The following is a 24,201-nucleotide window of genomic DNA, read 5'->3' as shown; positions in this document are numbered from 1 at the left end:
CTGAATTAATGCTTTGTCTGATTGCTCAATGCTTTTATCTTTATTATAATTTAAATAAACCAGCTGTTAGATCAACTCACACAATGAGCAAATTCAACAGCATGCCTTTAGAAATACTCATGCTCTCACAATTCTTGAGGGTCACTAGCAGTGAGGTCCTGCTACTGGAAGTCCTTAGAAGGAAACGTACCTGTCCATACACACTGCAGCGGTCATGCCGTAATTAAGGTGATTTATTATTCTGATAACCTTTAAGTATTTAAAACAGTTATTTTGGCTTTCCATCGGATTATGTCTCACACAGGACTTAGACCCAACAGCAGGATTGTAAGATTTGTTTTTATTATTATAATTATTGATAAACGCTTTCTAAAAGAGGAGCAACATTAGAAATGTTAAAACCCGCTACACAGCTGCATACATCAATGAAGCGTTCGTGTCCCCCCAGCCAGCCTGACTGCACACGTGCACTAGCTGTGCTTCTGGAAGCAGGCTCTCCAAAAGCAGGGAGGCTTTTTAACCACAACGAGAAGCAGAACAGAAGACAGCTTGCATTGCTTGTCACAAAGCGGGACTGATCAGAGCCACTGATGAAGTCACTCATACAAGAGCTTAAAAAAGAAATACTGTCACTACAGAAAACGTGCACGGGGGAAAGGAAGCTACATACAAGCGCTACCCCCATACGCTAGGGAAACGCCCAGAACCCAAGTACTGCAGACTAAATGTGCCAAAACGACAGTTCAGTTTATTTTTCCATCATCTGATTCTCATTACCCTTACAGATACAGCTGGTTTGGTGTTGCTTGGAGGACAGAAAAGCCAGCACCCCTACACCGAGCAACTGCAGGGTGAGTGCAGCTGAGCGGAGCCCTGCCAGGCGCTTTTGGAGCTGCTGCTCTGAGGGCATGGCACAGCTGGGATCTGCTCACAGCTTCCCTCTGTGCTGTGACAGGGAGCAATCTGGGATGCTGTTTCATCACCCTGACTCATATTCGCACATGCAGGGAGCCCAAAACCTTGCTTTTCCTTCCAAAATAAGAAGAATACAGCAAGGAGACCTAATTTCACAGAAAGCAGAATTGCAGCGAGAAAGGAAAACAACAAACACCTTGTAACCTAAGCAAAACAGGGTCTTGAAGGGAGCCCCTTCTCTCCCCCAGAACTCCCACACATGTACAAAAACCCTGGATATATTAGGACCTGACAGTCTAAAACAAGAGGCAGAAGTACACAGACAGAAATACCCAAGGATAGGCCAATGACTTTAAAAAGTAATTATGCAAGGATTTTTTGCATATAATATGAATAATATATTAAGACAAAAATCATTTTAACCCAGCTGCTGCAGGAAACAAAATAAAAAGCCAAAAAAAGGCTTCAGGCAGAAGGTAGAATTTGAAAGGACATGTCAGCACTGCTGTGATTCTGCCTGCAGCTTTCCATTAGCATCCTTCACAAACACAGCTTCAGAGAGGGGTGAGTAAGAGGAAGAATACACCAGGCATCTGTGTATACGTACGTGAAGTGTGATTGGTGCCTTCACCTCCAAAACTCTGTGCTTCTCTGGCCTAAGTATTTATTTCTAATCATCTCTTTTTATTTGAGCCATCAGCCTCCTTGTTCTGTGCATTCAATACTACATCGATCCTAGGGCAGCAGGCAGTACATTTCTTCCTTGCCAATTTTTGAACAAAACCTAGCTACTAATACCATGACAGAAAACACATTGGTTCGGATATAGCACAACTTCTGCATTCATTTTCTACTAAGCCTTCTGCTTTCCAACTTTCTTACTAATCTTTGGTTGAATTTCACCCAGCTTTTAGACCAAAAACCTCACCATGAATTTGTACACAATGCTGAACAAAAGAATGCTAACTCTTAAAATGTAAACCACTGTTCAGTGCACAGTTTGTTTTGTGGAGACAGTCATCACTGGGTGTGACTACAGCACTTGGTGGGTTCCAGTTGCTAGCTTGCCTAATTTTGAAATTATTACTTCATTTTTATTACCTATATATGTAATAAGTAATATATATAAAATATGTAATTTCACTTAATTTCAATTGTTTCTAAAACAGATTTTCAAGAGAAAAGAAAACCAACTCAAAGATATTTTTTTCTGGGAAAATACAGGAAGCAAAACTCTCCTCCCTTTGACCAAGCCCTGATACACCAAGAACAGCAAGAGCCCCTCAAATTCCCCCAAACTCTAACAGTAAACCTTGTAACAAAATTCTCAGAAAATTTCTTTAGTATGGAAGTCTACTGCTAAAAAACATTCAAATGTTTTTCAGCTCGGACACTACTGTCACTATCTTTACACATTGGAGGGTAACTTAAACCTTGAGCAAAGTGCTGAGACAGACTGACGTGTAACTGAAAATACCTCTCATGTGACAAGATTTAGTGCCTCTCACAAAAATGAAAATTCTGCATGAAAAATATTCAGTTTCTCATTACAATGAGAAAAGTAAGATGCCAGCATACACCTCAAGAAGGGTCAGAAAGTACCAAAGGCATGACAAGGAAAAGGCAGGGCCATATGGCTGGAAGCAAAGCTGTTTACAAGTGAGACAGTATAACATCTTGGTCTTCTCAAATCGTACCCTACATCTAGATATTTGCATTTTCTGATGAGTCTTGTATAATTAACCACAGTGGAGCGTACCCACACATGTGGACTACATTTGCATTCACATATGTACGAAGCTGACAGTTTCTGTTGTATGTTATGGTTTTTGTCTTCCTGATCAAAAGTTCATCTCTATGAACTGCGTAGCACATTAAAAAGGTCAGAATTTATGAATACACCAAATGATTTAAGTAAAGATTAGGTTTTATGCTAGTAATGAACATAAAAGTGTGATGAACAGAGATGATTATTTCAAAAATTTATTTTCCTTGTGGCACTGGTAGATTTGCATATATTTTACAGTTTAAAACAAAACGACTAAATATCTTAACATATAAAAAAAAGTCTGGTCAGTAAGGATAAACACAGGTAAAATTAATGGCAAATGGCTAATTTATATAAAATGAAATACTAATGTTTAATATAATAAGATCTAATTATACAAAAATAACTTCTGTAATCAGAGGCAACTATTACCTTTCTGCACAGTCATACGTACTGTTCTAAATTATGGAACCCATTACAAAAGTTAGCAAAAATAATTTAGGTCATGTAGTAGGCCAGGCATAACTACCTGCAAACAATGAAATGAAGTTACACGAGCTCTCAAATTATTACTGTGCTTTTCACTAAGAGAACTATTAATGGTACTTGATTACAAGGTGTTTTTTTTTTTTAATCCTAGTACATACTAATTTTTTTTTTTAAAGGAAGGATCATATGGCATTCTCTTTTTATGATGGTATAACAAAGACTTGTGATCTGAAAAAGTCTTTTTGTTATAGCCTATACAGTTAAATTTGCATTGTGGTATGCTATAAACATTTAAAGTAATGGTCACATGAATTCATCATTTGTGTGCTGCCTCCTCCCTGCAAGTGACAGTAACATGTAAGAATTGGAACAAATATTGAAAATGATCAAGCAAACTCTGCTGAAAGTGAATTTACAAGACTGTTTATTATTATTTTTGTGCATTTTAAACATAGAAACACTTAAAAGCCGCACTTTCAAAAACAGTATTTAACGCTGTCCAACAATCTCCAAGACCCCTAAGTCACAATTTCAATTCAGCCACTTTGAGAATTCATTTTTTGCAATATTAGTAATACTTTGAATCACTACATTTGAAGGATAGTGTGGCAGGTTTTATGGTGAGATTGTAGTGCAACTGATTTTTCTTGAATAAGATGAGTCAAAGCTATCTATAAAAGTTATATGCCTTTATTACATACATCTATAAACTGCCTCTTATAATTTTATCTCTGTGATTATAGGTTTGGTTTGTCTTCAAAAAAAAAAATGTTTCACTATATAAAACTCACTAACATTCCTTAAGTTAGCATCACTGTACTTGGTAAATATAACTCAGTAACCACCCAAAGGCTTAGCTGACACGAATTTCTTGGTGAGAAGGAGGTTTTTCTGGTACTACAGTAGATATTTTCATGGGGCTATTGGTTTAACGTTCAGCTGCAGCTAAAACAACAAACAATGATCAGAAATTATAGGGGAGTAATCACCATGCAAATGTATGTGTCTATTGCATTTTGAGCATCAAGATCTTGTCTTCCTCTCTCAAACAGATGAAAACCATAAAGGGCTCTCAAAAGTACTACCAGGGTGACCGAAGACAAAAGGGCTGCTGCAGAAAGAATGCCTACACAGCCTAAGACTGTTCCACTTCGAAAAGCAGCAACTGCAGAAGACATGACACAATCCACAGGCTTGTAAGGGGACAGACAGCTTGATCACCTCCTCCAGCCCAAGAGGCAGGGTCACTACGAAAGTTCGCAGGGGCAGGGTAAGTACAACAGACGGAAGTGGTTCTTCACAATGCGCAGTCTGTGGAAACTCCTCACCACAGGATGTGACGAGCACCCAGAGCTTACAAGATGCAAGGGGAGACTGAACAAGTGACCTGCTCAGGGTTACTAAATGCACAGGAACACGTTCAGGAAGTCTCCGAACTAGAAACTGTTAGAGTACCCATGGGAAATGCTGTTACATTTTGAGCTCTAATCTTAGACGTTCCCTTAATTGTCACCACCAGAGACAGGAGGACAGCTCTCCAGAACTCCGGCTGTCCTTACACTGCAAGACTCCTGCTGCAGGGGTGCAGCTGCAAGTGCTTTGTTCCCACTGTCACAACCATTCATTCCTGCAAAGACCTCAATAACTGTTTTTCTCCAGCTCTCTTTCCTCAGTCCACTCTACAAGCTTTAATTCCAAACTGATAAAGCTTATAAAATGAAAAGCAAGCTGGAAGAGAGGTGGTGGTTCTTTTTGAATCATATCAGGTCAGTTAATACAGTATTTGCTTCATATTCTGGTTACAAAATCACTTCATCTTGGTCTCATCGTTCAAGGATTAACTACTAAATTCAGTTCAACTCCTAAATTTCTTAAGATGTACTAATTACTAGTACATTAAGACTAATCACGCAAATCTTTCCTTTAAATGTAAAAAAGGTTAGTATTTTCCAAATGAAAATATTTAGACACATTATGCTAGTGTACAGAAAACACATTTTTCTTCTCAGTGTCCCAAACCCTTTTTGAAACATGAACGTACCCTTTTGTTGTAATTATTTACACATACACACACGTGCACCTTTTTTATGACGCAAGATGCATGCTACCTTGCTATGTGTACATCTTGGCAAATCTCTGAGTTTAAAATTGGGCAACACATAGTGACTGTACACTACTGCACTACTTGATTTTCAAGTTTGGTGTATGCTGAGCTGTTTTATGTTATTTGGATCATTTTCTTGTATTGCTTGCATCCTATCACTCAAACTTCTGTTATTATTGGCACAATACAAAATAACTACAACAGCACCATTGAAAGAAAATACTCTTCAAAATACAGGCAGCCTGGCTTACTGATGTTTTAAGAGTTCCTAAACCACATTGCTGATCTGTTTTAGAAAACACACTTGTATTTTAAGAAAATACAGTGCCCAGTAAGGTACTGTCTTGCTGTGTTTGAAATAATGCCAACACCACTGCTAACAAACATGTAAGAAACAGAAAACTCAAGTAAAACGCTGAAATCTTTCAATTACAAAGTGACAGAAATTTATGCTTAAGCATAAGTGAAACCAATTTTTTATGTCATAAATAGGAGCACTGCCAGTATAGAGTAGAACAATAGTCAATATAACCAAGAAGCTTGTCCACTGGATTAATTAAAAGCAACTATTTTACGAGGTTATAAAGATGCCTTATTTTCTTCCTTTAACTGTAATTTAAAGTAACCACAAACTCTGGCCTGAAATTATTCCCAAGTTCAGCATTTTTCAATATATCCCCAATGTTTCTTCTTGTTACCCATCTGTCTTAAAGGGCCACACCACTTCTTTTGTTCCTGTGCTGAATTTACTTAACTGGATTTACTTAATCTGAGATCCAGAGAGACTGCAAATTGCTTGGCATTTCTATGCAAGGCCTCAGCTACTGACATACTGTCACATGTCAGTCAGTGGATTAAGGAAAGAAAGTGTTTTTATTAGGAATGTAAATGCATTTTAAAACACATTTTATGAATATCTAAAACCAGTTATTCAACTACGTCTTTTTATTTTTTTCAGGTCCCATGAGTATCTCTATTATGTGACAGAAAGACCAAGCTGGCTTTCAGATTTCACTGTCTAAATTGTGGAATGATATTTGCTTCAGCTAGCTTTAATAAAGAATCAAAATCACCTGTCATACATGATGACATTTTCCCCTTAAATCAGGCATTGCTGATAGAGCTGAGTAAGTCTGCACAAAAATGCATTTATTCAGTAACCTCCATTCTGGAGATGGAAAACATACTAATACATAAATATATTTTTGACTTTCATATAAATAATGTACACAACAGGAGTTTTGTCTAATCAAAATAAGACAGATGTTGGAGACCCAGACCAAAGCACCTATGACCTCTGAAATAGGAATGAACCCAGGCGTGCTCTATATTTTAAGTAAATGTGTAACAGCAAGCCTGACAATTCACAGCTGCTACCAGAAAGATTGTCCTAGGTCCTTCCCTGGCAAAAAGAAGGGTAATTTTGATTTAGGTTTCTGAACTAGGCCATCACAGGACGCGCAGAGTGCTAAGTGCAGACACGAGGGAGGAGGCAGAACTTCACTCATCACTTTTAGCTGCAGCTTGACTTTGGATTGGCTCAACTATGGTGACATCTCACTAAATGCCCTGAGAATCAGCTACTGTTTTTTTGTAGGACAGAACTCTATGCAGTTTCTTCTCCATCTACCTTGACCTCACCCTTACTTCAGAAAACTTTCAGTGTGATTTTTTTTTTCCTTTCTCCATTTTGATAGAGAACAGGGAAATGTTAAGTCTATGCAAATGAAACTAAATTTTCATACTCCAGACAGCTTTGCATGAAGCTTGCAATTCATCATAACCCTTTAAAAATATTTATATCAGCTGCTTCAAAGTTTTAAGTGCTACTGTTGTATAGCTTAATCATATTTTAACAATATCTAGAACATATTCATTTAACTAACCTGAATATATGCTGTATTAATGACTACTCAGTTATTGTATGTCTGTTGGCAACAGACTGACTTTTTTTGGACTTGCAATACAAAATATTTTGAATAAACTGCTTTCCTGAAGAAGTTGTTGTCAAGAAGCCCCTTCTTTCTTCAGAAGTCCTAGAATGTAAGTCTGTGAATTTCTGACACTGTAGAGCTGATATCCTGCACTATACAATATTTAATTACACTGCTGGAAGCCTGTCAGACCCAATCAGTAAAATTAGTTGATTGCAGATGATGGCTCCCATAGAAGAAATATTTGAATAACCCAAAGCAGCTATAGATTTGCTGTTACCTGTACTCTCATGGAGCTGCATAAAGAGCACTGCATAAATTACTGTATATTTATACGTTATTTTATGAGATTGTTTCCTTGGACTCCGTTATGAGATACCCAGGAAAACATTAAACAGGAATATACCCAGGAAAACAAAACATTATTATGTGATACCCAGGAAAACATTAAACAGCTCTAAAAATAGAGCAGCCATTGAAAACCACTGTATATATTCATTAAATATGATGAAAGCTTCAAACTTGACTATTATAACATTACAAACTAAGCAGAACCTTTGAAGGATTCCTCCCATTGCTCAAAATTAATCCATTTGAGCAGAGCAGTGATACCTAGAGCATGTCTTCTTCACTTGGAAGATGTGGCAGAAAATATTGGTAAAACAGTGGAAGAAAAATGCTGAAAGAAAACTAAAGAAACACAGCCTTCAAGTTTCTCCCAGAAATGAAAGTGAAGTACCTCAGTGACTACAATGGCACTGTAATGATCCTGTAATTTTTTTTTTTTTTTTGGGTGGGGTGGATGATAAGCTTTTCCATGGATTCTGTATAAGCTATAAAATAAGAGATAACACACAAGGTAAAAATGAGACCAGGACATCCAAAATACACTACAAAAAGCCTTTCAAAGTTGAATTCATGTATGATGAGTTTTTGGCTTCTGTCTAGGTATCAAGACGAAGAAGATCACAAACAAATGAAAAATAGTCAAAGCTGAAAGTCTGCCTCTGAGATTTATATATTTCATACTGTTGACAATTCTCAAGACTGTAGTTCTGGCCATCAGAACACTTACTTGAACACAAGTTTGATAGTTCTACATCTTCTATCATGCATGACATACCACCAGTACTAATCTTCCCTCTAAAACGCCCACTTCCAGAAGACATTACACTACACAAAATCCTTCAGAACACTGTTACAGGTACAATTTAAATCAACACGTCAGCATTACAGCCAAGTATCCCTTGCCTTCCCACACACAACTACCCTGTAGCTCCCAACACAAATATCTGTGAGGCTACATTGCCAATCAAATCAGGAAAGAGAGGACCTAGTTCCTTTCTGCCCTACTTTCAGAAAAAATAAACAACAACAAAAAAAACCAACAATAAAACAGCCAACATTTATTTTACTTTTCTGTACTTCACAAGTATATCTGAATGGCACTTGAGAACAAATTTCTAAATCTTCATCAGTGAGCCTACGCTAGTAGAAATTTGTTGTATATACAGAGTCCACCTCTGCAGCTACACGCCACGTTCTCCTGCCAAACCTGTGCTCTGCTTCTGAAGGAACGGACTTAGGAGTGGACAAAAACTCCTCAAGACTACAGGTCTCTGAAGCATGCTTTCAGGCCCTGAATTTTCATGCTCATTTCACTTTATAAGCACTTCCACACACAAACAGAGCCTCAAGGTTTTGTGGGAAGGAGCAAATTAAAACAGAAGGGAAGAAAGAACACTATGTTGTGCAGGATACGTGGGATGGAAAAAACGTACTGAACAGTAATAACAAAAATTGATGTATGCCACAGCACAGAAGGTACGTACAGACTATAATAAAACCATTGTCAGTAGGGTGTAAGGAAGAGTACGAGGTTCAGTATTTAGCTGTGACAACTGCCAGTTATTTGTGGTAATCTATAGTTCTAGAATGAGCTCTATCACTTCTGGGGATTTCTTTTTTTTTTTTCCTCCCCAGCATTTTTATATCGATACTTTCCTCCAGTATCAAGAAAGACATTGTACTGATTTATTACTTGTAAGTATTTCTGTGCTCATATTTTCAATCCAAGAACATTGTCTTGAAAATATGTTGCAATTCACCGTTTTCCTTACATACTCAAGGAATCACACACAGCAGATGGGACTTTCTCAGCTGTACTGAAGATGATATGAAATGACTACAACTACATAAAGATTTGGCTGTTCTGAGACAGCACAGCAACGTGTCAATTTTACAAACGTTTATTCTTCTTACCAGAGTAGTAACTAGTCATTAAGGCCTTAAACCTAAAAAACACTTACGCACTTTATTGTAGCTGATCCTTCCATTATTACTCACACCTGTAAAATTACAAAAAAATTATGCAAGTGTTTGTGAGAGTAGATCCCATGATCATATGACTGAGCTACGACAGACTAAATGGAGATAAATATTATTCTATGATTCTGTGAAGTTCATGAAGTCAATTCTATCAGAACCTCACTTGTTTTATCAAGTATGTATCCATATATAAATATATATAAAGAAAAAAAAAGGCATTATATAATGGCTTTCCAACCAAATTGTTACTTGTATATTAACACAAGAGCTGTGTATGTATTTAGGAACATATCTTGTAATTAATCTTAAAAGCATGCTTGGAGCTTATGATAATGTATTTAATAATATTAGACAATACAGCCCGGTATTTCACTTTCATTAGAAAGCATGTTCATATGTGTTTAAAGCATCTGCATAAATTTTACAGTTAATTGGGCTTTAAATATGCATGATCTGGATGTTCCTTCTAGCCAAATTTCATTAGTATGTCATTGGCAACGAAAAATTTCAGGAGCAAATTTAGTTGTCAAGTGCTACAAATTACCATTTAGTATTTTTAATATCAATCTGAATACATATATTAATGTAGAACCTAAAATTAAAGGAACAAGCCAGCAAAATGTTATTGTGCTCGAATCAAGACAATTAAAAACAAACAACAAATCCAACTAATTAGTTTTGTATGTTAAAACATCAAAGACCATGACAAAGCTGCTGTTTTCAGATGAAAAAATACCCCAAAGTATCCTTTGTACAGCCCACAGTTCATAAGGCTTCAGATGTGTATTAGGCATTTCATCAGTCCCTCTACTTTTACAGTTTATGCATCTGATTATGTGATGCTTTCACACCCAAAAGCCAATTATGATGAATGTAATTTGTAAGGCAGATTTAATCATACATAGGTTTCTGGTCACAAAGTAATTTGATGGTGTTCCAGAAAGAATACTGTTGATTATTCCACATTCAGTGCAATAGCTCTGTGCTACAGCATTGCTATTGCACCGAACAATATGGGTTGATCCCTGCTAATCCCATTTTGCTGCTGATGGGTAAGTGCTGCATGCTGAGACTGTACTGACATAACATGATGAAGGAGGCTGTGTGTGAAATGAGACTGCATACAAAAGGTCAGCTGATTCAGTGGTATCAATGCATTGCGAAAAAAATCAAGTTATGCATCTATTTTTACATCTGTGAACTACAAATGGGACAATTTGTTCTACATTAGGAGTAATGTTCTCTAAAACCAATCTTCAAACAACCCACTCAAATGTTAGAGCTAATGACAAGATAGGTCTATGGATGAGAGCAGCAGCTACTTGGAATCAGAGGCAATTGTTCTGGGAGAGGAAAAGTTTGAGAGGGTGCTGAACAAGACAGGCTACTCCAGAAGGTCAACTGTGACAAAAGGCCCCTGGTATTACGTGCATGTGATCTACATCTGGAATCACAGTGCTGAACCGTAACTTTCAAATATAGATTTTACAGGACACACATGAAAAATCAGAGATGAGTATGGATCCTAGGTCAGCACAGAAGTGGATTTCTATGAATGTAGTCTCTAAGGTGCAGCTGAACACACTTTTCAGGAAGAAAAAAAGCTGGCTTGTATAAAAAACATCTTTCAGTGAACATGGCCATCAGGATGGAATGACAGAAGACAAGACAGGTTAATCTCTAGGAAGAAAAAAATAAAAACAAAACTCACAACAGCAGAAGAAAATTCTGTTGTAAATGCCTCTGGTATTTACATTCTACCCTTGCCTTTGGCATGGGAAAGAGAATTGGCTAAACTACATATGAAGAACCACTTTTTGAAGACTGTCTGTACCCTGGACTTTGATTCTCTGTAGATGAAGATATTGGCTTGCTTTTACTTACTACACTGTGTTTTCTAAGTTCAAGAACAGACCCAAAGTCTGCAAAATGGTCACATTTGTGTTTCTCTGTTCCACAGGGTGGACAAGCCATTTCCTCCTCTTTAAAGCAAAACTACGGGAGAAGGTTGCTCCTGTCTTCTCAGATCAGCATTACCGCAGTAAAGAAATGCACTTCTGAGACCTTAATGTATCTATCTTTTCCAACCCTAATGATTCTATCAACTCATAAGCTGTTCTTTAAGAGACTACATCTTCTCATGTGTCCCAATTTGATATTTACAGCTAGTACAGGCTTCTTCGCACTCCAATTACACCTATAAAGACACTGAGGCAAGCCTTTCTCATTTAAGCATTTCTCTGTAAGTAATTTTTATGTCCACTGAAGGACCATTTTCCAGGCCGTGTTCACTACCTAAGCCTAACTTATCTTTCACCAGAAGAGAGAACTCATTTCCTGTGTTTTTTTTTCAGCAATTGTTGCCCAAATCTTTTCTCCTATGATCCATCTGAGAACTACTCCTTCCAAAATATCTTAAATAGTGGGAAAGTTAAGAGCTTCCTTTAGAAAAGCAGGACTATATGGTGTAGCAAGCATTTTTCCAACCTTACTAAGAGTTTTTGAAGGAAAAAAAAAAAACAAGCTACTATCTTATTCATCTCTGTAAGATCAAAGTTAAAACTGATACTAATGCAAGCACTGTAAAAGTATCAGAAAAGGGAAGCAAATGGCAGTAAAACTTTTTTAAATGACAGAAGTGAATTAAAGATTACATGTAGCAACAGTACAATCTGTGTTTACTATCCTTCCTCTTTGAAAAAGATCTACAACACTTTAATGTATCCAAAGGTATTCTATTATGGCATTGACAATATCTTGCAGTTCTAAACATAGTATGTATTATACCACAAAATATTGGCATATATTGGCATATAAGCTTCCTTTTGGCCAATGAGATAATGTGGAAAGCAAAGTAAAATGAGTATTGGAAGATAAATAAATAATTTGTAACTAGAAACATTTTAAGTATCTACAGAGAAGTTAAGTCTGTCAAAGCTGGTTGAGAAATATGCAGAAGACATCTAAATATTGCTGCTTGAGATAATTCTCATATATTATAAACCACAAATAGAGTTATACAAGGTTTAGGATAGCATGAGCTCACATGTCAGAAACAAATTATTGTGTTCTTTCCACCTTGAGCTATAACACAGAACGTGATCCAGTTTAAATCAAAGTCTTTTTATTCTTCCTGGATGCAGTTTTCAACTGAATCATTTCAGTAACCCAGTTCACTACATTCGCTGATGCTGGTGACAATTTTTGATGCTTATTTCCCAGCATAGAAGTAATATTCTTAGCACTTATTTGCATAATGGAATCAATCTATCAGAAGTATATAGAGGTCTGAAGAAAATATGAGTCAGTAACAAAGGCTAATACAAGCAAAACCATGTTGGACAACTGCTCAGAATGTCTCAGAAAGTATTTTATACATACTAGTGCAAAAATACTACAATTATTGTTTTGGTGTAGATCTGTTGTATATATGCATAAAGCTCTAACAGACATCATTTTCCAAGCTATCAGGCACAGCCCATGATGAAGACAATAGCGATGAACAAGCCAGGGATTAAAGATAAAAATGAAAAACACGAATAGTTTTGTTTTGTCCAAGGTAAAGTCAGCTCGGTATGCAACAGATCTTGGATGGGGTTTAAAAGTCTGCAGGGCAAATTCCATTGCCTCTACTTCTGTTTAAATTTCCCAGTCCTGCCTGAATATTCCCACTGAATATTCAGAAACACTTATTGGTGTGAGGTGAAAAAAATTCAGATCACTTGATACTTGAGAAAATCTTAGATGTCAGCAGAACAAGAAATAATACTAATCAGCACAGAAGATGAAATATGACTTCAATGCTGCAGCCAAGGAAACAGAACAAAGAAACACAGTCTCTTCTAGTTGCTATTACTGCAACTTGGATTCAGATGCAGTATTATCATTACCGTGGATATTACAGCAGCCAGTACGCTTATGGAATCAGCGAAAGAACTGAATAAGAATACACAAACAAGATAGGTGTCCCGGATGCTTCTAAATGCCTTCATATTGTTGAAGAGAAGTTCTATTCAAAGACATGAAGAGGCGACAGAGTTCTCAGACTAGTGCACTACATCACCAAAGATAATGTAAACAGTTTTATTCAAAATACTTAAGCAATTATTATCAATATATTACTGAATAACGATTTTGGGAAATAAACTGAATTTGAAGCCATATGAAGTTGATGTAAGACCCTTTAAAGTCATACAATAAGGTGTTTATTGAAAGAGCATTACGATCCTTGCTGCTCACTACATTAAAATAGCAAATTAGGAAGCTTTGGATAAAGAGCTGTGTAACAGTTTGATATTAAAGTAAACCAATAAACGACAACATATCAGACTGTTAAAAGAACTAGGCTAGTCAAATGTGAGTTAAATTAAAAGCTTGATAAGGAATTCCATGCAGCTATGAAACATGAAAAAACCCAACACCATTCACTCAAGCAGGACCTGATCAAATTCGTATTTGAATGAAAAGATATGCTTACCATTATCTTTGCTGCTGTTCTCTTCAATTGTCATTTGCTCTGCTAGCTCAGACAATGATTCATCAATGGTCTGGCTTCCACGCAAGGTTAAGGAAAGTCTCCTCTTAAACTTTTTCATTCTATCAATATTAAGTCTGGCTTAAGGAAGCCTGAAAAGAGAGATTAAAAAACAAGAAGTGAAAAAAAATTAGTTAATCAGTAAACCAATTAACTCACATAAAAATGAAGGAAGACTTAAAGAAGTTTAAGTCAATATGCAAGTTATCCATAAAACATTAATATCCTTAGACAAAAGTAACTCTACTGGACTGAAGAAGAATGTCTGGAGACGTGCCCATACACTTTTGCAATTTTGGTAACTGTTAGAGAAAGCAAAAATCTTTGCTTAAGAAAAAAACATAACCGCTAATTTGATCGCTATTTAATTTTACAATCCAATAATAAAAATTAGCAGTCATTGGAAGACTTGACAAGCGCACACTACTGCCTCCTTTACCGCACTTCCCCTGCCTATGTCACTGCACTCCCCCTACAGTCCCTGTCACCAAACCTGCTGAGGATGATGATGCTGAACCTTCACTCCCTTTCAGCCCATCTGCTTAAGGATGACAGGTTACTGACCTGCTCTGTATCTTGCCCTTTTCACAAAAGGAGGAAGTGGACAACACTAAAAGCCTTAAACACAAATGCAATTCTCAAACCCAATCCTACCTAGGGAGATGACAGCCAGGACCTGACAATGACAGCTAGGATGGATGCTTCTCTCCAGTCAGGCAATAAGACTAAACTGGGAACAAACCAGAGGCACCTTCTCTGTGGAAAATGGTAGGCAAACAAAGAAGCAATAATAACAAAGGTATAGGTAGATAAGCATGTTGCCACAGGTCTAAGCTGGTAAGTGAACTTTGTCATGTAAGGGCAAACACATGGCGCACTGCAGTAAGCACACTTGTGTCTTTCATTTCCCCCTATGGATAATTCACCCTAAATGTTATTTCACAGGAACTTGTTCATCTGCTCATAGCCTCAAATACACATATACAGGCAGTGTCAAACACAGGCACAGCATACTTGTATTTCTGAGCTGCTCTTATCTTTTCTCCTGCTTCTATCAGCCTCTTCACACTCCAAAATGCATAATTTGCATACAAAATTAGAAAATCAAGTTTTCCCTGATGTCCTCCTCCAGAGAAATGCAAAAAGTAGTACTTTAAATATCTACACTGAACAACAAATTCTGAATATGATTACTTTTATATTGACAACATCCCTCTAAGCATACACTTCCCAACTGCGTAGATTACTCTTTATCTAGACATTAGATAATAAAAAGGAGAACAAACTGGTGGAAGAAGCTGAAAGTCGCTGTTGATGGTAGGAGAACGCCTATGCACCCTAAAACATCACAAGACTATGCTGCTTGCTACGGTAAGTAACCCATAGGGATGGATAAAAGATGACCTTTGGGATTTGAGCCCAACAGCCTGAGATGAACAATACAAACACTGACAAAGAAGGAATGGTGTCCAAGGGGAGAGAGGTAGATTACAAAACAAGGTTAACGCCTTAGACAGCCACAGCTACTACAGCAGTAGGCAGAAAGAGGCATTGTGTACAGACACGTAGAAAAAAAAAAATAACCTTCTGGAGATGCAGTTAGGCCATCAGTTTCCAAACTGTACTCTTCTTTTAATGCATTTCTGTACGTGCAATAAAGCCACACCTTAGCATGAATAATTTCTATCTCCTCTCACTCAAAAGCAGGATATTCTTATTGTTAAGAAACTGAACTCAGAGCATGTTCCAAGAGAACATTTACTTTTCCTGTTCAGGACCTGCTCTAAAGAAGTTATTTGAGACTGTTGTGTTTCTGTGTTTATTTTAACTTTTCCAAAATGCTGGCCTATGTTTCTTCTTAAAAATTTAGTCTTTAAAAAAATATATCAGGGCACATTCTTTATTTGTGGTTTTACTCAGTTCTCCTACAGTGTTTTTGAAGCCTGCATCTCCCTACATGTATTACTCTCAAAAAGGATACATGGAATTTTTAGCTATGTAATGCCCTAAAGCTAACTGAAAGCACAACAATTTCTTTCCAATTTTCCACTTGGGCAGTAACTGAAAAAACAGATGCCTTTATATGGAAACAGGCTGTTCCTGGCTTTTAATCTTGCAAATATTTAAGCCTACACAATTTTCTAATCAAAAAGATGATCTACTGCTGAACAATATTACATACAAATGAACAGAGACAGATTAGAAAATCCAAGAGATTCTAAATCTCAAGATAATATAAAAGTACATATTTTGTTAACTACACTTACAAAATTCCTCCTGTTACAGAAGGGTTCGTGGAGTGCTGAAGCACTAATTTTACCCAGATTCTGAGCAAGTTCAGGACTTGACTTTGAAAGAATTTAACAGTAAAAAGGAATCGGGAATGGGAATCCACATGCGAGTAAGTGCTTCCTTCTACTGAAATGTAATTAATGTTTTTTTAAAATGGAAAAAAAGTTGCTCACTGATATGAAACTTAATTTTCCTGTTCCTGCCTTAAAGCATCAGTATTCTTGCTAATTCAGACATGTAGAGGATATATATTAAAAAAACAAACAAACAAACAAACAAAAAAACGGAAAGCAATTTAGAAGGAGTGACCAGCATTTAGCACTTGAGAATGTCCTGACTTTTTGATTTCTTCATCCTCACTTGTGGCCAAAGTTGTAGAACCTGATAAATCTTGTATTTGGAGACAAGGTCTCAGAGAACGGATCTTCCAAAATACAATCTACACAACCCAAAGGTAGCACTGGTTCTCTAAAATGACAGCAACTTCAGAGAAAGGGTGATTTTAATTCACTTAAACAAAATTAGAGGGAAGTAATCTGACATTCATTTTCACCAGTTTGTAATAGATGCATGCTTATTTTCACTGTTTAACAGGAAACCTGACAAATCTAAAATGGAGTTACTTAATTAGTAATATATATCCAGTGGTTATGATTAGATGTAGTAAGACTGATGATTTTCCCCTAAGTTCTTAGTAATTGTGAGATGAATGCGTGCTGTTATTTTTGTTTTGGAGCTTTAGAACAGAACCCAGAACAGAGCCACCAGCAGAAAACAGATGATGATAAGTGCAGGCCTCTCCTTTACTATGAGTCCAGAGGAGGGCCACGAGGATGATCAGAGGGCTGGAGCACCTCTCCTGTGAAGACAGGCTGAGGGAGTTGGGGTTATTCAGCCTGGAGAAGAGAAAGCTCTGAGCAGACCTTACAGCGGCCTGCCAGTGCCTAAAGGGGGCTTACAGGAAAGCTGGGGAGGGACTCTGTGTCAGGGAGTGTAGTGATGGGACAAGGAGTAATGGCTTTAAACTAGAAGAGGTTTAGATTAGACACTGGGAGGAAATTCATTACTATGAGGGTGGTGAGGCATGGGCACAGGTTGCCCAGAGAAGCTGCGGATGTCCCATCCCTGGAGGTGCTCAAGGCCAGGCTGGATGGGGCCTTGGGCAGCCTGGTCTGCTGGGAGGTGTCCCTGCCCATGGCAAGGGGTTAGAATGTGGTGGTCCTTAAGGTCCCTTCCAACCCAAACCACTGATTCTATGACTTGACTGTTCTGTTTTGTGGATTTACCTACTCTGAATTTCAAATTTGTATCCAAAACAACTATTTGAGATGTCATAGCAGATAGATGCATACACTTGAATGCAGCTAATGGAAATTCTAGTCTTCTGCAGACAGAATGAGGACAGGCAATCTGACACGGTACTATCTGTTACAACCCAGAAAAGCTAGCAGAGACATATTTGTTCAATCCTTAAACTGATATGAAGGAAGAAATAATGTATTAAAGGCACTGCTCCTTCTTACAAATGACTTCCAGTCTAACCCTGAACAGTTCGTTTTCATTGTAAGAAGCACCACTATTAAATCCTTCCAAACTATACTAAAATTTACCTTTCATACATTTTTCTCCTCAGAACCCGCGACAAAATGTTTCCAATGCTCACTGTCATTAGCTCAGTTTGCTTCAAACTCCCACTTCCCTCTCAATGTCATTTAAAAGTATAAATTTCTAAAAACAAACTCCCCAGTTTTAAAATCATCAAGGTAAAATCAGATTTAAACATGTGGGTTCTGGCTCCCTTTCTCTGTATCAGGCCCATCCTTCCCACAACGCCTGTACTACAGCACTTTCCACTTGGCCAAACCAGATGTCCTGGATATATAGCAGAAACATATTAAAGCATTTACATTCTATATTAATATCTGGATTCCACACTCATCAAAAATCAGAGGCCTTATAATGCTGATAGCTAAAATCCTGTCCCCCTCCAACTCCCAGCCCCCGATACGGTGAAGTGAAAAAAAGGAATGCAGGTCTTCATATGCAGTTAGCGTATGCTATGTGCTTAATCCTTGTAAGCTTAAACAAATTCAGCTGAAATTTTCAGAAGCAATGAAAATATTTAACAGCTTACATTTTAGCTGGTTTATTTCAGGAGGGTCAAAGATACTGGTGGCTCACCAAGATCTGGCTGATTCAAAGCCCTTTGAAGTCAGTGGGAACCCGTCCTTGAACTTCAATAAGCTTTGGATCAGACTAAGTGCTGACTCCTCTGTTTCCAGATGTTAAATTGCATTAAGATGCATCTACACAGAGATTAAGCATTTTAAAATTTACTTTTCCACTTAGGCACACAATGAAGCTGCTACTTGATTGTTTTTACAAGCTGCTTTACAAGAGGGTGAGGTGCTTCCCAAACATCTAAAGGCAGTTAGAAAAACTCATTATCTGAAGACAACAGCTGAAGTGGGAGGAAAGGACAAGTCCAGAAACCTTCAGTACCAGCAGCCTGTAGCAACAGTGTGGACATGGGACGGGTCTTTGTACTGGGTCTGGCCACCACAGTCTTAAAGAAGTGCTAAGGGACTAAAGCCACCGGCCGGGGACATAAAAGAAAGCAGACCGCAGTATGGCCAGTCTGAAGGGCTGGATGCTCACCCGGTAGCCCAACATCAGGTCCTAGGATGGAAGGAGGCAAACACATACAAGGGGCACCAGCCCGATTCTGTGAAATGTACAAAGTGGTACATTTCCACTGCAGTGGGCCAAATTGGGTGAAGACGTTTTTTAAGAAGTGAAAAAAGGTACAAGTATGGCAGTTTGGTAGAGATCTGAAGATTCCATTGAGACTTAATTTTTTAGAATCTAAGATGGAAAAATCAAGTATGCTATTACTGACTGAAGAACAAAAACTGTCCGCACTACCAGAAACAAGAACAGCAAGAACCGTGACACTCTCTCTCACGTGGTCCTTGGTATTGCAGTTCTCCGTGATTCTCAAAATCCCTGGCATCATTCACTGTGTCTTTCAAAGCTGAGCAGTTGATCATTCAACCTTCCACCAGCGTTTTAATTACACCAGTTGCATGTCTGTTATTTTCAAGCACATAATAAACTATGTGTCATTCATTTGTTTGGCTGCATTAATAACTTTAGATGCATATCATTCAGGAATAAGTATTTCTGAAGGTGATAATCCAAGCTTGTGTCAGAAAGAAGTCTGAAAAACTCAGAGTAATGAAAACAACATTAATTAAAAACAGAAACAGGAAACACCTGTCAAGGATATTGTCCCCTTAATCTAAAGAAGAAAAACAGCTTTCTGTAGTTTGCTTTTATTAAACTGTTCTCAATCTACCTGAGTTTGGAAAAGGAAAAGAAAAAAGCTACCGATGACACAAACATCTTGCACATCAAATACCGAACAAAATTAATTACACTGTGAAATATACGGCTAATTCATCTAGGATCATAAACCAACAGTTTGAGTACTTGTAAAATTCACATCTAATAAAGAGACACTTCCTTACGATCACAAATCCACTCTAAAAGAATAGATTATACATGTGGCATCTTACTCACTGCATCTGTTCCAACTTGCATTTGTTCACATCAGGCCAAAAAAGTATTTCTACTGAGTTTTTCCATGCTCAGCCTTTAGAAACAATGTGACTGGCCAACTAGACTGCCTTCTTGTTAGGAACAGAACCACTTCAAAAATTATCTTTTATGCTGCATTTGGTCAAAGAACTGACATCGCGCAGATAGAAGCAACATCTAACAAACAAGACCCTTGTTATCGATTTAAAAAAAAAAAAAAGCATGAAGTCAAATATCAGCGCCTAGTTTGACCTCCCAGCAACAGAAAAAAAAAGGCAAAAGGACCCTCACAGCCTCTTCTTCATGAATAAGACAATATTCAATATGGAATTAATCTTCTATGGTGAGGCCCCTTTTTATGTATTTATAGATCGCAGCCAATTAATTACTGAAAACTGGAAGCACAAATGTATTCACAAAGCTTAACTTCTTATCACAGGCTGGTTTTCCTACCTAATGTAGGCAAAGAGGCTCCTCCCAACGTGAATAAGGACATCTATATTCAGCTCCTGATCTAGATCATCAACTGGAAGAACCTTTGCATACAGAGGAAATATATGGAAATTGGCCTGTCCTAATTTAAGTTAGATTAGGAATGCATTTCCTTTTCTCCCTCCTTTTGCCTTTAAATAGTAATGAAGTACAGAAATCAAAATAAATCAAAACCAAACCACAAAACCTTTATGTTTAAAAACAAACAAACAAAAGCAAACATGAGAATTATTACTCTGGGTGTATTTAACTATACCACTGGTACAGGAATTGAAAGGAACAACCTCCCCCTGGCCTGGCGAAGGGTCAAATCTGGTAGTCCTTTTTCCTGTCATATACTTACCTTTTTTCTCTTGGACTCAGAAAGTTTTACTTAGGCAATCACAGCAAGATTACATATTTTTAAAACGTACACACATATTCTCTCCTGTACACATTAGCAATATCAAATAACAAAAAATATCAATAAAGGCATTGTATTTTATATCTCCCTAGATTAGATAGGTTGTACTAACGCTTCATGTTAATTATCAAAGGTTCTGTTCTCTCACCAGCCAAGTGAAAAAACACAGTACATGTCTGGTTAAATTGGCTGACATTTAAGCCAACAAAATCAATGAGCTGACTGGCAAAGCTTCTTGCATTTGCTGCTAGACCCGTAAACCGAAAGTCTTTTTTCCCTCTTGGAGGGGAAGGCAAAAACCAGAAGACTACATGAATATAACGTATATATTACCAATGAGCCATGGAACTTTCCATCTCTAAATATATAACGAGTACTGGAAACCAAAATGTCTGTAATGTGACTGGGTTGGATTAATACACATAAAGTGCCTTAACACAGCTTCTGAAAAATATATCTCTAAAAACTGTGCACGGAAAGCTTGCTGCCCCCTAACACGGAGATTGCTTTAGTAACCAATTTACAGTGTTGCAGTCATCACTTCTGGGACCACCTTTCTTTAGCCTTGCAAACGAGCCGGTCTTCGGAAGAAAACTTAGCAGAAAACTTCTTCAAGGCTCAAGAATACTAACTCTAAAACTGAAAATGAACTGCACTCTTTTGAGGGCCTGAACTATTTTATCAATAAAAGGTCTGGACTTTCAAAAGGGTTTCTTTTATTGCCAGGATTCGGGCATAAAAGGGAAGAATCTCACACAGGAGCACCTTTGCCTAACTTCCAGTAGTTCTCAGTCTAGCAACACCTGTCCTGGAAGCAACTTTCATGATTCGTCTTCAATACTTGCTTTTTGTTGTGCGCACAAACAAAAAATTACATTTACAGCCTAAGACTTAGGCCAATGAAATCTTCAACTTATCTCAATATTCATGAACCAAGCGCCACAAAATACAACAAAACCACTGTAGCACTGTAAAGTAAGATAAAAACTAAAGACATCACTGATTTGGCTAAACAAATAATAGTCACAAAAATTTCTAAGCAAAATTTTAAAAAGTTTTGGTCTTTTTCTCTTAAAACGGAAATGAATTACAATTGGCAGAAAAGGCCTTACATTAAAATCCATAACCAAAAAAAAAAAGTAAAACCAAGCTCTTCCACAATTACTGTATGTATACATTTCTGTGCATATGAGTAATATCAAAGATGTCAGGAATGGTTTAAAAAGACATCTTTGGATGCATTCCTCTCATACTTCTATAGGTGTGCAAAAGGCAACTCATCAAAAAAAACCTGCAAAGGAAATAAAGCAATTGATTTTTTAATTTTTTTTTGGGGGGGGAATAAAGCACTGTATAACAACACGGAGAATTTTCAGTTAGTTAAAAAGAGACAACATAAACAGTGTGTTCTACGGTATGTTCTACAACATACACGATATTTTCCCTATTAAGAATGACCGGCCACATTTAATAGCTGATGCACTGAAGGCATTACATTAGCACATAAAACAAGATATTAAGATAAAATTGGTGTGATAGAACAGGCTCTTTGGAGATTTATTTAATGCATTAGATGTATGCTCAATATATTCTGTTTTTCTAGAGATTTCTGATAACAATGAACAGTGGTACAATTAGTATTTCTGAAACAATACAGAGATGGAATACCTTGGCTAAAACTAAGAAAGTCACTGCTGACAGAAACAATAGCCTAAACAAGTTTTTCATGGTCAGGCTCAGTATGTGTAAAACCTCCACAGAGAGATTATAAAGACAGTTCTAAATAGGGAGTAAATAAATTCACTCTAGCAATGAACAATCTCTGAACTGTGGTTCAAGAATGCATTAGAATTAATAAATGTATTTTACCTAAATAAATGTATAAATTGCTGTGATTCAGTAATATAAAAAACTCACAAATTCGTATATTTTCTTTCCTTCTCCAATCCTATAATTGATACAACTCCAGAAATACCTTGCTAACAGACAAGCTCTGAACGACAAGTCAATTGCAAATTTTTCTGCTGTATTAATTTTTACATAGCAGTCAAGATGTCCCAGCATGGGACCAATTTGTTCTGTTGCAACATTCAGACAAATGCTGCTACATCTGTCTGAAATGTTCCTGCTGCCATTTAATGGTCAACTGGACACGCACATGGACTCGGAGTGCTCCTGCTCTCATTTCAGTACCCATTGCCAAAGATACTGAACACATAAGATGCTATGCCTAATGCAAATCATGATCTAGCTGAGAACCTGGGAAAGAAAGAAGAGTTTTGATCTATGTTTGGATTCATAAATAGTTGTGTTGACAACAGCAAGGTGGTGGCAACATATTGTACAAGGCAGAGGAGAAAAAGCATGAGACTGCTTAAGTCAATTTAATACCTTCCTCGAAGTAGAGCACTGACCACTAGTGTACATCAAACGCAACATCAGACTGTCCAGCAATGCGGTATTGCTGCTGTGTACTAGAAAGGTAGCCCAAAAAAACTGCAGAGCTTTGCCTTTAGCCTATTTAGCCTTGCTGATCAAAAACTGGGAGATAGCATAAATGTAACCTATGAATAATATAAAGGACAACTCTGCAAACGTGGTTAAGGAAAGCTGACATGGGAAAACAAGAACAAATGGATATGAAGCGAAGAACAAGCATTCAGCGCAAGCGCCTTCATCCTCGAATAGCTCAGGCTGTTCCCACCACGTAATGACCATGCGCCGGTTCTTCTTCATGCTTCTGCTGCAGTGACGTCCCGCTCCCAAATAAAGTCACCCTACCAAACCTCACAACAGGTACTTTCCAGGGTACTTTCAAGGAGCAGATAAAAAAAACAGTACCTCTTCACCTAAACATACAAAATAAGGCAACTGCCATACATCAAGCTGTCACAACTTCACTGTTGGTGTACAGACAAGAACCCTACACTGAGATTAAGAGATTTGGAGAATGAGGATTTTTCTGTACCACTGGGTGTTACTTTTCCCTCTCTGCGCAGGTAATTCTTCTTTCTGTGGCTTCTACACACAGTCTTAAATATTACTCTGCCTCCAAGTGACTGAGACTGTCCAGACAAGAATTCCCAAATTCCGGAACGAAGCAAAATAACTCAATTACAAATACGCAATTTGGGCAAGTCTGGCTAAGCAGCTGCGAGGCCTCTTCCATTCCAGGCTGGGCAAATAGCATAGCACATGAAGGACACTACTCAGACTTTATATTACCTTCTCTCAGTAGGGGCAATTCTCTACCTGAAGGCAGCAAGTCTTCCGGGCCTTCAGCAAAGACCCAGATTAATGAACACATCTCCCTTGGCAGTAATGAGGTCAGCTAGACTCAGG

At 37.6% G+C, this 24,201-nt stretch overlaps 1 protein-coding gene across 2 annotated transcripts in view; it reads right to left on the bottom strand.

Annotated features, from left to right (window-relative positions):
* Positions 1 to 24,201, bottom strand: part of CDK17 (cyclin dependent kinase 17) — a 94,271-nt gene that overhangs the window by 43,681 nt on the left and 26,389 nt on the right. The window contains exons 2-3 of one of the 2 annotated variants that reach the window (XM_035551570.2): positions 14,016 to 14,164; positions 9,520 to 9,558 (exon numbers count right to left, since the gene is read on the bottom strand). In XM_035551570.2, the coding sequence (XP_035407463.1) occupies positions 9,520 to 9,558; positions 14,016 to 14,133 (157 nt within the window). In that variant the 5' untranslated portion in view covers positions 14,134 to 14,164. The remainder of the gene's footprint in view (positions 1 to 9,519; positions 9,559 to 14,015; positions 14,165 to 24,201) is intronic. The other variant, XM_035551571.2, reaches the window with a different exon arrangement.

This window comes from Cygnus atratus, chromosome 1, assembly GCF_013377495.2.
Source record: "Cygnus atratus isolate AKBS03 ecotype Queensland, Australia chromosome 1, CAtr_DNAZoo_HiC_assembly, whole genome shotgun sequence".
Classification (NCBI taxonomy): Eukaryota; Metazoa; Chordata; class Aves; order Anseriformes; family Anatidae; genus Cygnus; species Cygnus atratus.
The sequence above is the reverse complement of the archived record's forward strand: the minus strand, read 5'-3'. Positions and strand labels throughout refer to the sequence as shown.